The sequence below is a fragment of the Papio anubis genome, chromosome 18 (genome assembly GCF_008728515.1).
Source record: "Papio anubis isolate 15944 chromosome 18, Panubis1.0, whole genome shotgun sequence".
Classification (NCBI taxonomy): Eukaryota; Metazoa; Chordata; class Mammalia; order Primates; family Cercopithecidae; genus Papio; species Papio anubis.
Genome location: NC_044993.1, coordinates 5417657 through 5433028, shown reverse-complemented (window position 1 = coordinate 5433028; position 15372 = coordinate 5417657). Strand labels below are relative to the sequence as shown.

General features: G+C 49.4%; 1 protein-coding gene across 3 annotated transcripts in view; it reads right to left on the bottom strand.

The window, feature by feature from the left end:
* MEAK7 (MTOR associated protein, eak-7 homolog) overlaps positions 1-15372 on the bottom strand; it is a 148231-nt gene that overhangs the window by 112384 nt on the left and 20475 nt on the right. For all 3 annotated transcript variants that reach the window (XM_031658051.1, XM_031658052.1, XM_003917255.4), the window contains exon 3: positions 8089-8246. In XM_031658051.1, the coding sequence (XP_031513911.1) occupies positions 8089-8246 (158 nt within the window). The remainder of the gene's footprint in view (positions 1-8088; positions 8247-15372) is intronic.

Sequence of the window (15372 nt, the reverse complement as noted above, 5' to 3'; positions counted from 1 at the left end):
ATAGAGATGCAGTCTCACTATGTTGCCCAGGCCGGTTTCAAGCTCCTGAGCTCAAGCAATCCACCTGCTCCAGCCTCAAAAAGTACTGGGATTACAGGCATAAGCCATGGCACCCGGCCTCATTTCTTCATTTCTTAGCCTTTGTTATGTGCAAACACACAGTAACCTTCCAGCACTAGCAGTACGATTCACAAAGCAGCCATGACTTCTGCCTTCTAGGAGATTATCTCCTTGTTAGTTACTTAATTATAATTCCTTAATTATAATACTATCTAGACCATAGAAGATACAGATGCAGGCACAATTAATTCTGATTGAGGCTGGTAGGAGAACGGGGTAAGAAATCAGGATTTTGATAGATGAACAGTTCACCGGGCATCAAAATGGAGAAGCCCTTTTCATACCCACTGCTTTTCTTTAATCCTTCCAACCACTCTGTGACATTTTACATTCTCCTTTTCCTAAGTGAAAACACAGAAATTCCAGTGATAAATACCTGCCCAAAGTCCTACGCCTATGAGCTGATGGAGTCAGAATATCAACTTGAGCCTCACTCCCCTACATGCCATAACTTTCTCCATTTTACACAGCCGCGTTCTTTTAAAGCAGGCACAGAGCAACAAAGTTCACTTTCCAGTTTAAAGGTTCCACCATCAAGGAAAACTGAGAATCAGAAAATTTGAAAACTAATTGCATGGGCAACACGAGTCTACAAAAGGAGTGTCCAGCCCTGCTTACGGCCTTAGCACCTCTTCCCTGGTGCCAGATGGTTTGGGAAATGTGCAGTGTGGTGAAGTGGCCGTGTCGGGGCGCTGAGCCCACAGCCTGGATTCCAGGCATAGCTTTGCCATGTCCAAGCACCCGGACCTTGAACAAGTTACTCAGTTTCCTCGGATCCCAAGCTCCTCATCTATAAAACAGGGAAAGTGGCAGACCTGGCCTCGTGAAGGAAAAATGACTTAATACACGGAAAGTCCTTCGAAGAGTGTCAGGCACATAGTAGGGCCACAATAAAACTACTGTTATTCATATTATTGCCACATTGGTAACCAAAAGAGGCCCTCAGAGGGGAGGGGTGGGTAAATCTAGTCCCAGAAATTAAGCCGATCCTGCCCCTAGGGTTTATTTTTATTAATTTATTTACTTATTTTTGAGACAGGGCTTTCCTCTATCACCCAGGCTGGAGTACAATGGCACAAACACAGCTCACTGCAGCCTCCAACTCCTGGGCTCAAGTGATCCTCCCTCCTCAGACTCCTGAGTAGCTGGGACTACAGGCATGCAACACCACGTGCCAGCTAGTTTTTTTTTATTTTTAGTAGAGACAAGGTCCCACTATGTTGACCAGGCTGGTCTCCAACTCCTGGGCTCAAGCAATCCTCCTGCCTTGGTCTCCCAAAGTGTTGGGATTACAGGTGTGAGCCACTAAGCCTGGTTACTCCTGGGGCTGCGAAGCCATCAGAACAGACTCCAATTGGCTAGTTCACACCATCCCTGGCACGTCGTCCTTCCCACTTCCACTTCTGCTTCGAGGCAGCACCCTCTGATGTCCTCTGTTCCTGACCCTGAAAGTTGAGCTGCACGCCCTCTGGATTCCTGGCTCTGTGAATGTTCATATTATGTTAAAGAATAAATAAAAGGATCAAGTGAATGAGCCCATTCTGCAAGACAAGCATGATGCAGCATTGACCAAGCATGGCTCTAAATCAAGACAGCCTGGCCCTGGCACATCGCAGGTCACTACCAGCGGTCACTGCATTGTCCCCACAATCCTGCAGAGACACGAGAACAATGGGACCGAGGTTCTGTCCTGGGCACCAGCCGGGTACTTCTGTGTGGCAGACAACAGCTGTGGCCAGCCAGCCGTGCGTGCTGTGCGTTCAGCGCATTCCCCGGACTCGAGTCAGGGCGTCGCAATCGCCCCGCCCAGCTTGCCTGGCAGCCCCTGCTGCCCCGTGGCCTTGCTGGCATTTGTCTTGTTTTGTCTTGTTTTCCCTCAGCCACAGACGCCTCTCAGTTTCTCAGGCTCTGAATACAGACTAAAGAGGATCAGAGTCGAACTTCACTCCTAATTCTCCCAGGCTCTAGCCCCAGCTCTGTCACTCATTAGCTGTGGGTTTAGAGCAGGTCCTATCACTGCTGTGGGCCTCAGTTTCCCCATATGCTGATGCACCTGTGTGCTGGCCACAGGTGAAGTATGAACTTTTTGAGGTTAGCGCTGGCAAGTGTGGGTGAGGCCAGACCCTTCCTGTGTGGCTGATGGCTGTGACTTTGGCCCAAGCCATTTGTAAGACAACTGGCAATATTGGCGAACAACGAGATTCATGCCCTGGAGCTCAGCATCTGTATCTAGCATCTCCGAAGGAAATAATCTACAGTGTAGAAACATTTCCTGCCCAAACTGTGCATCACGGGGTTGTCTAAACGGAAAACTGGAAATAACAGCTATTACTTCCGGGTCCCAGAAATTAAGACATTGTTCTAAGCACTTTCCCTATATTTGCTCATTTAATCCCCACCACAACCCTACAAGGCAGGCACTATATTACCCTTATTTTACACATCAGGTGACTGAGTCCAGAGAGGGTAAGCCATGTGCCCAAGGTCACACAGTAAGTGATGGAGCTGAAATTTGAACCCACGCCATCTGGCTCCAAAGTCCACTGTACTACACCTTCCCCCTTGGCAAAGTAAAATAAGGTTCATTTAAAGGTAAAATGCCTTCATAAACAAATTACTCCATTAAAACAAAAGAAGAGAAAAATTTCCAGAATACCCTAAAATAGAATATGACACAGCAAGTCAACTCATCCAATTCTTCATTTTACAAATGAGGACACTGAGGCCCAGGGGGGGAGAGACTTGCCCATGGTCAGGTAGGTGGTTAGTGACATGCAGATCCCTCCTCTAAATTAGCTGGGCATGGTGGCACACACCTGTAATCCCCAGCTTCTCGAGAGGCTGAAGCATGAGAATTGCTTAAGCATGGGAGGCAGAGGCTGCAGTGAGCTGAGATTGTGCCACTGCACTCCAGACTGGGTGACTGAGATTCTGTTTCCAAAAAAAAAAAAAAACCAAAAAAAACGCCCCCTGGATTCCAGTTCCTCCACATCAATGACCATGCAATTAATTTACACCCTCCACGTTTCACACAAAGCACAGGAATGTATGTGCATTACTTTATTACAATCAAAGTCAAGAGTTTATTAATACAGTAATCTTTAAAAGCCAATCTACTTCTTCTTCACATAGAAATGATGGCAAAAAGGCAGCCGGGGAAGTGACCTGGTCCCCAAGACATGGCATCCAGAATGGGCCCATCTGGAAGGTTCCTTAGAGAACGTCTGCTCTGAACCCCCATGAAGCAGAGGGGAAGCTGATGGGCATGCCAGTCTCTGCATGGCTTTAGTGGCTGTGGAAAGATAGCATGATACCAGCAGAATGGACCCTAAATGGCTATATTTGCAACTGCAGCATAAACATAAGGTCTTGTAGCAGCTTCAGATAATTGACATTTTTAAGTGGAGAGGTGGAAAATGCAAATGATAATGGTCAAAATATGAGCCTGCACCTGTAGTTCAGGACAGTATTCCAGCTCCCCCACTGCAGCGCACATCTGCGCTTCTTCATTCACCAGCATGCCTTTCTTTAACAACTGGGATCACGTTGGAGCTGCCCATCACGAAACCCCGCCTCCCTGCCCAAAGAGGTGTGCATGTGACCCAAGCTGGGCCAATCAGGGTCCTCTGAAGAGACTGATTGACACTGAGGAAAGAGGCCTCTCTCTTCTGGGATCCTGACCCAGAGGGACCACCAGAGCATGGACCATTTCTTTGGCTGTGCAGAGGCTGCCTGACGCCAACCGCAGAGAAAAACAGAACTGAGAGATGAGATGAAAATACTGCCTGAGCCCTCAATCTAGCCACACCTAAAGCCAAAACCCCTGCACTTCCCACTACCAAGAGCCAAGCAATTCCTCTTTGTGCTTCAACTTACTCGAGCTTGCAAACATATAAATTATCGCCACTACTCCCGCCTAAAGGTTCCCACGAGGGAATTAATTTCCTCCAATCCCCCTCAGTCACCGGCGCATCTACCCAAACTGAAAAGAGTTCCAGAGCGGAAAGAAACTCTGCAGACTGTCTTAGTGGATATGAGGTTTCCTTTGGGGGTGATGAGAAAGTTCTGGAACTAGACAGCGGTGTGGAACTAGACAACATTGTGACTCTGTTTAACGCTGCTGAATTGTAATTTAAAATGGCTAACATGGTAAACTTTATGTTATTGTACTTTACAATTTATTATTATTTGTTTATTTATTTTAGAGTCTTGCTGTGATCTCGGCTCAATCTCCTGATGTGATCTCCCGGGTTCGAGCAATTCTCCTGCCTCAGCCTCCCGGGTAGCTGGGACTACAGGCCACACGCCACCACGCCTGGCTAATTTTTTGGTATTTTTAGTACAGATGGGGTTTCATTGTGTTGGCATGTTGGCCAGGCTGGTCTCGAACTCCTGACCTCAGGCGATCCACCCATCTTGGTCTCCCAAGGTGCTGGGATTACAGGCATGAGCCACCACACCTGGCCTGTATTTTACCACAATTTTTTAAATGGGAAGACAAAAGGGAATCGCAAAGATCTGCAATGTCGTGCCCTGTGCATACATCCTGGAGAACGCCCCCTCCCTCTGCTCCCTTTCCTCCTGGCCACGTCCAAGAGCAGGCCAAGCACGGCGGGCAGAATTCAGCAGGAGACCTTTGGCCACAGAACAGGTCTTCTTTTTCATTTTCCATCCTGCTGCCCCTCGGAAGACCCCTGGAAGCTGGTTAACCATTAAAACCCAACTGGCCTGGAGAAAAACAGCCTGTAGGGTTGAATAAGTGGTTTTCCAAAACAAGGGCTCCAGGGCCAGACAGGGTGCAGACAGCAGTGTCAACCAGGAACGCTGACTAGCATGTGAAACAAATGGCCTTTGTCAGCATTTCCTCAGTCCCAGGCACAGTGCTAGCATTGCTCAAAGCCAATCTGACGCCCATACCTTTTAAAAATGATGATCTCGCCTCTTAACTCCAGAAGCCCACCTGCCGAGATTGTATTCTAAAAGAGTAATTCAACAGAAGAAAGGAGCCACATGTATTAAAATGTTGGTTGGAACATTGTTTATAAAAATAAAAATTGAAAGCAACTTAAGAGACCAAGAACAGGGGAACATATAGTACATGACAGTACGCTTGTGAACCAGGACACTCTGCTACCAGAAAACCATGAATTACAGAGGCGGTGCAGCCATATCATTTATGAAATTACATTAGCCTTAAAAAAAAATAGCTGCAGACGAGAGTGTGACCTGTAGGCTGGGACCACAGCAAAGCTGAAAGGCAGGAGGTGAGCCCGTCCAGAGAGTGGCCAGGAGGGACGTCCAAAAGCAGGAGCTGACAGGGGGACCACATGACTCTATTATGTCCTATCATTATTTTTAATTTTTATTTATTTATTTTTGGAGACTCGCTCTGTCCCCCAGGCTGGAGTGCAGTGGCTAGATCTCGGCTCACTGCAACTTCTGCCTCCTGGTTTCAAGAGATTCTCCTGCCTCAGCCTCCTGAGTAGATGGGATTACAGGTACCCACCACCACGCCCGGCTAATTTCTGTATTTTTAGTAGAGACAGGGTTTTGCCATGTTGGCCAGGATGGTCTCGAACTCCTGACCTTAGGTGATCCACCCGCCTTGGCCTCCCAAAGTGCTGAGATTACAGGCATGAGCCATGCCACCTGGCCATATTGTTATTTTTTAAATAAAAGTGTTATTTTGGGCTGGGCATGGTGGCCTATAATCCAAGCACTTTTGGAGGCCGAGGTGTAGGAACTCTTGAGCCCAGGAGTTTGAGGCCAGCCTGACAATATAGCGAGACCCGTCTCTCTTAAAAAAAAAATTTTATTTAGAAGAGCTTTGGGCCGGGTGCGGTGGCTCAAGCCTGTAATCCCAGCACTTTGGGAGGCCGAGACGGGCGGATCACGAGGTCAGCAGATCGAAACCATCCCAACACGGGCTAACATGGTGAAACCCCGTCTCCACTAAAAAATACAAAAAACTAGCCGGGCGAGGCGGCGGGCGCCTGTAGTCCCAGCTCCTCAGGAGGCTGAGGCAGGAGAATGGCGTGAACCCGGGAGGCGGAGCTTGCAGTGAGCTGAGATCCGGCCACTGCACTCCAGCCTGGGTGACAGAGCGAGACTCCGTCTCAAAAAAAAAAAAAAGAAGAGCTTTGGATTTACAGAAAAGTTGCAAGAGGTAGTACCGAGTTTCCATATTATCTTCCTTAACACACACACATACATATTTCCCCATTGTTAACATCTTACATTACGACGGTACATGTGTCACAGTGAAAAAGTCAACATTGGTACATTATAATTAATTAAACTCCTGACTTGATTCATATTTCCACAGCTTTTCTGTTCTAAGGTCCAATTCAAGATAGTGCATTGCAGATAGCCTATTTTGTTGTTGTTTTTCTTTTTACAACAGGGTCTCAGTTTCACCACACTCAGGCTGAGTGCATCGGCAAGATCTCGGCTCATTGCAGCCTCGACCTCCTAGGCTCAAGTGATCCTCCCACCTCAGCCTCCCAAGTAGCTGGGACTACCAGTATGCACCACCATACCTGGCTAATTTTTTATTCTTTTGTAGAGATGGAGTAATATTAATACTATGTTGCCCAGGCTGGTCTTGAACTCTTGGACACAGGCAATCCTCCCACCTCAGCCTCCCAAAGTGCTGAGATGGCAGGTGTGAGCCACTGTGCCCAGCCTGTTTTTGTTTTTGACAATTGGTGATTTTTGGTATATTCACAGATATGTGCGACCACCATGATAGTCAATTTTAGAGCATTTTCATCACCTCAAAAAGAAACCCTGTGTCTTTAGCTATCATCCACTTCCATCATTAGACTATTATTTTTATTTTTATTTATTTATTTTGAGACAGGATCTCGCTCTGTTGCCCAGGCTGGAGTGCAGTGGTGCGATCGTGGCTCACTGCAGCCTTGACCTCCTGGGTTCCAGCGAACCTCCCGCCTCAGCCTCCCAAGAAGCTGGGACTATGAGCATGTGCCACCATGCCTGGCTCATTTTATTTTCTTATGTTTTGTAGAGATGGGGTCTCACTATGTTGCCCAGGTTGGTCTCAGATTGCTTAGCCAATAAATCCTCCCGCCTCAGCCTTCCAAAGTGCTGTGATTTACAGGTGTGAGCCACCGCACCCAGTTGAGTCTATTCTTTTTAAACGTTTGTTTTATCATGGACCAATTACACTGCTTTGAATCTTTAAAACAATGTGCATGGTGGAGGACGGGCAGCGGTACCCCCCGCCCTCTGTAACAGACAAGCTGCTGAAGGGACGTGTAACACACTATTTCTGCTCACCTGAACAACAGTTTAAAGGGGTGGTAAGAGGGAGAGATTCCCTAGTTCATGGGTTGTGAGAAATCCTTTTGCAAAATGGAGATCCCTTTAGTAGGGAAAGGCCTCTCTCCCTCCTCTACCCTACCCCAGGATTACCTTTGTGGAGTTCAGATGTTCTTTTCTCAACATGACCGTTACCCGTATCCCAAGTGAACAACGTTGGAAGTTTCTGACATTGAAAATGTCCATTTTCTTTAATGGCCAGAATGGAAAAGACTTACAGTAAGCACTGTTCAGAGAGGGCACACATGGATTCTCCCACGGGATCCTTGTGACCACTGCCGACAGCCAGCCAGGATGCCACAGGGTAGTGGCTGCTATTCTGGTCCCCCGACCGGTCCCCTTCTCTAGAAGCAAGCAACCTGCGCTACCCACAGAGGCAGGCACCCAGCCGCCATGCTTGTTATGGGATAGGTGGAACCACAAACACAGTCACCTCCTCCTAGCCCGCATCCTGAAACAATTCTGGTGACATTTCACCAATGGCTTTACAGGTGCAGAGACACAGCATGGCTTGTCCCAAGTCACAGCTAAGCTACAGACCCAGGAGTCCAACCCAGCCCTCTCTCTCCTTGCAGGATGGTAACCCTTGGTGAGCTGTGACCTCCAGACCCTGGAGGAACTCAGTACCTGTACGACCTCCTTCACCAGGGTCTTGTCCGTCCCGGTTTTGGCGCGCTGCAGCCCGCTGACGTTCTCGCCGATCCATGTGATGAGGGCGAACTTGGACCTCTTGCTCATGGCATCCCCAGTGGTGAAGCGCACGAAGGCAAACAACCGGACGTCATCTGTGGCCGAGAGCGAAAAGAGAACATGGTGCTCCATTAAAACACCCCCACGTCATGTCCCCGAGGAGAGGCCATGAGCCATGAGTGCGCCTAGAGCAGCACAGCAGGAGCCCGGTGCCATTCCCTGGGAGTGCCATGTGCAGAGGGCAGGAGGGCAGCACTCATCCCCTGCCCTTGGCACTCTCTCCTGAATCCTGACAACAGCACTGCAGGCTTCATGCCCATTTCACAGATGGGAAATGGAGGTTCAGAGAAGTCACATGACACTTTAAAGGTTGTGAGGGAATTCAAGAGGTCATGCTGGGATTTAAACCCAGGCCTCTCTGGTTGCAATGCCTACAGCCTTCCTACAATCAAGGCTCAAATTCTGGGTGGGCCCATTGCACAGATGCGGGCACCACCAGCAATGCCAGGGCCCAGTCAAAAAAATTTTTTTTTTTTTTTTTTTTTGAGACGGAGTCTCGCTCTGTCACCCAGGCTGGAGTACAGTGGCCGGATCTCAGCTCACTGCAAGCTCTGTCTCCCAGGTTTATGCCATTCTCCTGCCTCAGCCTCCCGAGTAGCTGGGACTACAGGCGCCCGCCACCTCGCCCGGCTAGTTTTTTTTGTATTTTTAGTAGAGACGGCGTTTCACCGTGTTAGCCAGGATGGTCTCGATCTCCTGACCTCGTGATCCGCCCGTCTCGGCCTCCCAAAGTGCTGGGATTACAGGCTTAAGCCACCGCGCCCGGCCCAAAAAAAATTTTTAAATGAAAATTTAAAAAGGCTCAAACTGTGGATCTTATTTATAGGGACCAGAAATTCATCCTCTTTGTAGACCAGAAATTCATCAACTCTTTTTGCCTCAATCTTTACAGTCCTACTTGGAATCAAACTCTACACTGTAGAGAGACAGGAACCACCCTGGGGCAAGGGGGGTGGGTATGAAGAGGAAATAAAGAAAGGGGCTCTAAATTTGGCCTGGGATATGGCTCCAGGGATATTTCACTTCTGACTAGGCAATTAGGTCAACAATGAATTCTGAACCCTTTTCCATTGGCTGTGTTATGCTTGTTCTATCTTATGCAGTCATTTTTTTCCCTTTTTATTAAAATGGCTTTGAGGGCTATTTTATTCCATTGATCCACATTAAGTTTTATTTCAATGCCACACTGTTTTTATTATCATGACTTTAAAATCTGTTTCACAATCCACTATGCTGAGTTCTCCCATCCTCCACTGCTCTGTTATCAAAATATCATCTGATAGTCTTAAATTTTTTTTTTTTTTTTTTGAGACAGAATCTCCCTCTGCCGCCCAGGCTGGAGTGCGGTGGCGCAATCTCGGCTCACTGCAAGCTCTGCCTCTGGGGTTCACGCCATTCTCCTGCCTCAGCCTCCTGAGTAGCTGGAACTACAGGGGCCCGCTACCACACCCGGCTAATTTTTTGCATTTTTAGTAGAGACAGGGTTTCACTGTGTTAGCCAGGATGATCTCGATCTCCTGACCCTCGTGATCCACCCACCTCGGCCTCCCAAAGTGCTGGGAATAAGGTGTGAGCCACTGCGCCCGGCCTGATATCCTTGAATTTTTAAAGTGATGTGTGTATTGGCCGGATGTGGTGGCTCACCCCTGTAATCCCAGCACTTTGGGAGGCCAAGGTGGGAGGATCACTTCAGCCTAACAGCTTGAGACCAGCCTGGGCAACATGGCAAAACCCTCTCTCTAAAAAAAAAAAATATATACCAAAAAATTAGCTGGGCACGGTGGCGGGCACCTGTAGTCCCAGCTATCAGGGAGGCTGAGGTGGGAGGATCACTTGAGCCCAGGAGGTTGAGACTGCAGTTGAGTAGAGACCACACCACTGTACTCCAGCCTGGGTGGCCAAGTGAGACCCTGTCTCAAATAAAATAAAATAAAATAAAATAAAATAAAATAAAATAAAATAAAATAAATAATGTGCGTGTGGATGTGTGTTGTGTGCATTGTATGTGCGTGCGTGTGACATGTGAGTGCATGTGTACTCCACTAGGATAAACCAAAATTGTTCAACATCAGCTCAATTGGCATCTGGGGCCAGATCATTCTCTCTAGTAGGGACCATCCTGTAAATTGCAGGGTGCTGAGCAGCACCCCTCACCTGGACCCACCAGTTATGACAAACAAAAATGCCTCTATACATTGCAGATGTCCCCCAAAGGGGGCAGAACACCCCCAGTTGAGAACCTCTGCTCTAAACCGTTGGTGTCCCCATTTAATCAGGACCCCTTTTGTGTTTTCCAACAAAGTTCTGTGCCTCTTGAGGGGACCACATATCCTTATTCAGCTTACTTCACAACTAGTTCATATTTTAATTGCCAATATCACCAAGATCTCATTACAATTCCTAACTGGTGGTTGCTGGCACATAGGGATGCCACTGGTTTGGAGGCATTCACCTTGTGTTAGCCACTTGCATGAACTGATGCTCTCTCAGGGCATTTAGTTGCTGGTGTGAGGGTTTCTCAGGCACCCAGTGACATCGTAGAGTGATATGTTTGCTTCTCAAACATTGCGTGGATTTGCATCACTGGGGGAATCTTCCTAAATGGAGCTTCTGATTAAACAGGCCTGGGGTTTACGCTTCTAAGAAGCTCCCCAGTGATGCTGATGCTACTGGTCAAAGGATCACACTTTGAGTTAAAAAAAAAAAAAATCAATCTGCATTTCTTCCTAGAATCTAAGTACCTTCCTGCAGAGTCCCACACAAAGTACGCAAGTTAGTACCAAGACCCAAGGCCACAAACCACCTGTCTAAAGGAGACATGGGCCTGGAGCTGACAAGTTCACTTCCTGGTGATTATCTCAAAACCGGAAGGGCAACCAGCAAGTTCGCCTTCGACAAGAAGCCACGCTGTCTAATGGATCATCCATCTGTCCCCGGGAGCTAAGGAACACACAGCTCGCAGCAGACCATGAACACGTGATCCTCACTGGGGTCCAGGTTCAGGGACTCCACTACACTTACTTCTTAAAGGAAACTGATCATCTCACACGTGTTTCTTAAAGGAAACACTCACACTGGCACAGCACTTTTCAGTTTACAAAACGTGCTTCTGTTTCATCTCATTTGGTCTTTGTAACAATGCTGGGAGGTAGATGAGGTAGAGACACCATGATCACTTTCATCACCAACATTCATAGATAAGGGCTGGAGGCTCAGGGGCCATGTGATGTGGCCAGAGTCACAACATAGTGAGGCCACAGCCAAGGGCCTGGACACCTTAGGTGCGTGTGCTCAGCCCCCTTTCTCCAGGGAACTGCCCCACCAGGCCATGGCCATCTGGGGGTCAGCAGGTGACAAGGCAGCAGGGATAGAAGGAAGGATGATCTCAGGGACACTGTGCAAGTGAATCAACAGGGCCTGGTGACCAACTGGATGTGCGAAGTGAGGACAGGCCCTGGGAACCACGCGTCCACTTTCTGTCTCCATGGATTGGCCTGTGCTGGACATTTCATTGAAATGGACTCATACGCTCTGTGGCCTCTGGGGTCTGGCTTCTTTCACTCAGTGCCACATCTCCAAGGTTCATCCCTGCTGCCGCGTGTGCAGGTCACCACTTCACTCTTTTTTGTGGCTGGACAGTACTCCATTGTATGGAGAGACCACATTCTGCTTATCAGTCCATCAGTTGATAGACATTTGGGATCCTTCCAAAAGGGGGTGATTTCACGCCTCCCGTATCAGGTGACCATGGTGATTAAATGTGAAAGCTACAGAACCCACCTAGCAGTCAGGGTGGAACCTCCAACCTCAAGCTCCTGACACAGGGCGGGGCTGCCAGGTGGCCACTGCACACAGGAAACGAGACTGGGGCAAGAGAGGGCAGTTCCTCCCTTCTAAGGTGCAAAGTGCACAGCCACAGGCGGCAGGTGCAGACTCGGAGTGTGGGGGAGCAGCCCTTCAACTCAAGAGCATTTCTCAGCAGTCCCCGCGGTGTCTGGGAAGCCAGGGCTCTGTTTAGAGTAGCCTTGTCAGAGCATCAACACCAAAGTGCTTAATTAAATGGCGGCCTTGACCTGAGGGGAAGGAGGGGCTGCACATTCGCCTCCGACTGCATTTCACAAGCAAAAGAACGCAGTGAGTCTGTTTCCATGGTAACCACTCTCAGGTTCCCATTTCCACAGTGGTCAGCCCAGACTTGGATCCAAACTGCCCATCCCTGGCCCAAGCCTCCATGGAGGAAAGTTACTAGCCCTGCTTTGGGCCAACGCAGTTTCTGGGGACCCCGACCACGTGTTCAGCCCAGTGCCAAGCCTTCGGGCTGAGCCAGCTCTCCCAGCCTCGCTCTTCTCGATGTGCCCCCCTCCCACGGCTCTGGCCGGCTCCTCTGTGGAGCGTCACGGCTTTTCCAGCGTCTGCCCTCTCTGCTGGCTGCCAAATGCCTCCACACGCCGGCCGTGCTCTGCATACCTCCAACCCTCCACATCCACCCTTCCCCTCTTTCAGACCTCCCCAGGTCTACCTTGGGCAACACCCCTTGCCCCTGTAGGCTCACAGGTTCTTGTTGAAGAACCACAAGCATTGTCCCTGTGTCCCAAGTACCAGCCCAGGGCCTGGCACAAGATAGATGTACAATAAGTAAGTCACAGCCCCAACCCCAAGGACACTGGGACCCTTCCAGAACCGCAGCCTGATGTCATTTAAATGATCGTGGGGGAGCGGGGTAAAGAGGGACATGGTTTGCTAGGTGACTGCTGGGTGCTTATCTGACAATGGTTTGGTCAACAAGATTGCTGACAGGTCTGTTTCTGAAAATCCGAGTCACGTTGTGCTTACAAATGTTTGTTGCTAGAGATCTGGCACGACAGTGACAGGTCAGCTGAGCCTGAGACGGAAAACCTGTTGGTCTGCGCACCGTTTTTGCAGCTGCCCGGCAGACTGGAGGCCTCTCCCCTACTCCGCTCACCCTGAAGGAGGTTCTCAGCCCCTTTTGACCTCACACTGGGCAGTGGAAGGGGAAGTGCTAGTTCTTCATCCCTGGTTCAGCTACTTTCCTTCTTCTGAACAAATCGGGTCCACCAACCCCAGTGGCAGTCACAGCCCCCCATCAGCAGTGGACAGCCCTAGGCTCCCTCGTCTACCTTGGGCTATTGTCACTCCTATACACAGGAAAACCGGCATATCTACTAAAGGGCACAAAGAAACGCCATCATGTATATATTAATGTGATGTGTGTGTGTGTATATTTGTGTATGTGTATATATACATATATTTGTGTGTATAATATGTATATATATGTGTATAGGTGTGTTTGTATATGTGTGTATATACATATATTTGTGAGTACAGGTGTACATATATATGTGTATATATATTCAAGCATTTGTGTATGTGTATGTGTGTTATATATATGTGTGTGTCTGTGTGTGTATGCATTAAGATGAAGGTTGTATGCACCAGAAGAAGGTTGGTACCCGGGCTCTCCATCACCCCCACTGTGCCACTTGGTCCCCAACAGGGCCAATGGTCCATCTCTTCAGACTGAGGTTGAGAGTCCAGGTCTAGACAGAGGAGACAGGGAGACTGGGCGACCCCAGTGGGGGACAGGGGACCCAGGACTTCACCCAAACACAGGCACCAGAGACAGATGCCATGAGCTGCTTCTGCTGGAGGCCTCGGCACAGTGGAACAGTCTATACCCTTAACCTTCTCTGCAACGTCCAGATGGCAAGTTCAAATTTCAGAATCCTTTAAAAACTTACCCCCACATGTACTAGCCTTGTGACCCAAACCAGAGTCCTGAATGGCTCTAAACCTCAGTTTCCTCATCCACAAAATGGATCAAATACTTACCTCATAAAGTGGTTGCGAGGATTACATGAAAAAGAAACGAGATCTGAAGGGCTTGGCGGATGGGACTCCTCGCTGGTTTTTGAGCCCCCACACCTCTCCAGTGAAACTGCCCTCAGGGGTCCACAGGGGCCTCCTAATTGCCAAAGCCAACAGCATCTTCTCCATGCCCACTGGTGGCGTTTCACACCATTGTCAATTCTGCCCTCCTTGAACTTCTCCCTTCGCATGGCACCCAGCGCATGGCGCCATCTTGGTTCTCATAGCGCTGATCCTGCCTTCTACTTTCTCCCTGCCTCTTCCACCCCCTCTGTCTCCACACAGGCACTCCCCAGGGTTCCACCTCGTCTTCTCCTTTCCCCTGACACTCTCTCCCTGGGAGATCTCAGCTACCACCACAGAACACTGGTGCACCTGCCCCTGTCCTCACAACTGTCCACTGCTCTGCCCTTAACAAGATGCGTACAGTCTGCCCTCCATTTCTCGCCATCTCCTGGCACCTCGTACCCCTTACACACAACTGTTTGCTAAGGCAACCTGGCGCACTAAGAAGAGCACAAACTCCAGAGATCAGCCAGCTGGGGCCGCAACCCAGCCAGAGCCACATCCCAGCCAAGGCCACATCCCAGCCGGGGCCGCATCCCAGGCGGGGCTGCATCCCAGCAGGGGCTACATCCCAGCTGGCTTCCTTCTAGCTATGGAACATCAGATGAGGGTGCTTCATGCTCTGAGCCTCAGCTGCTCCAGCTGTAGAATGGGGACAACTTTCTGCATCCAGCTCTGGGTTTCAGAGTGGGGCATTCGGAGGCACACAGTCATGGAGTCACTCCTGTGAGTCTCTCTTGAGGACAGATGGAAGACAGTGAAGGTCTGGGAGGGAACTGAGCCCCAAGTCTACCGAGCACTTATGCGGGCTTAGGCCCCACTCCAAGAATCTGCACATCGCAGATTATTCTTCTCTGTGAGGGCAGCACAGATCACAGACCCATTTCACAGATGAAGAAACCGAGGCTTGGAGAGGTGAAGTGATCATGAGCCACACAATCCGCCCTGCCCGCTGCAGAGCTGCTGAAGTCTAAAGCAGCAGCTCTCAAAGCATGGTCCTTGGACCAGCAGCACCACAACACCCAGGAACTTACTAGAAATGTGAGTGCTCAGGCTCCACTCAGCCCTACTGATCCAGACACTGGGAGTGGAGCTCTGAAACTGGGCTCGGATGAGCCCCAGGGTGATTCTGAGGCTGCTGAACCTTGAGACCCACTGGCTTAGAGGAAGAGGTGGAGAAGAGGAAATGGTGACAAGTCGCTGTTGGGA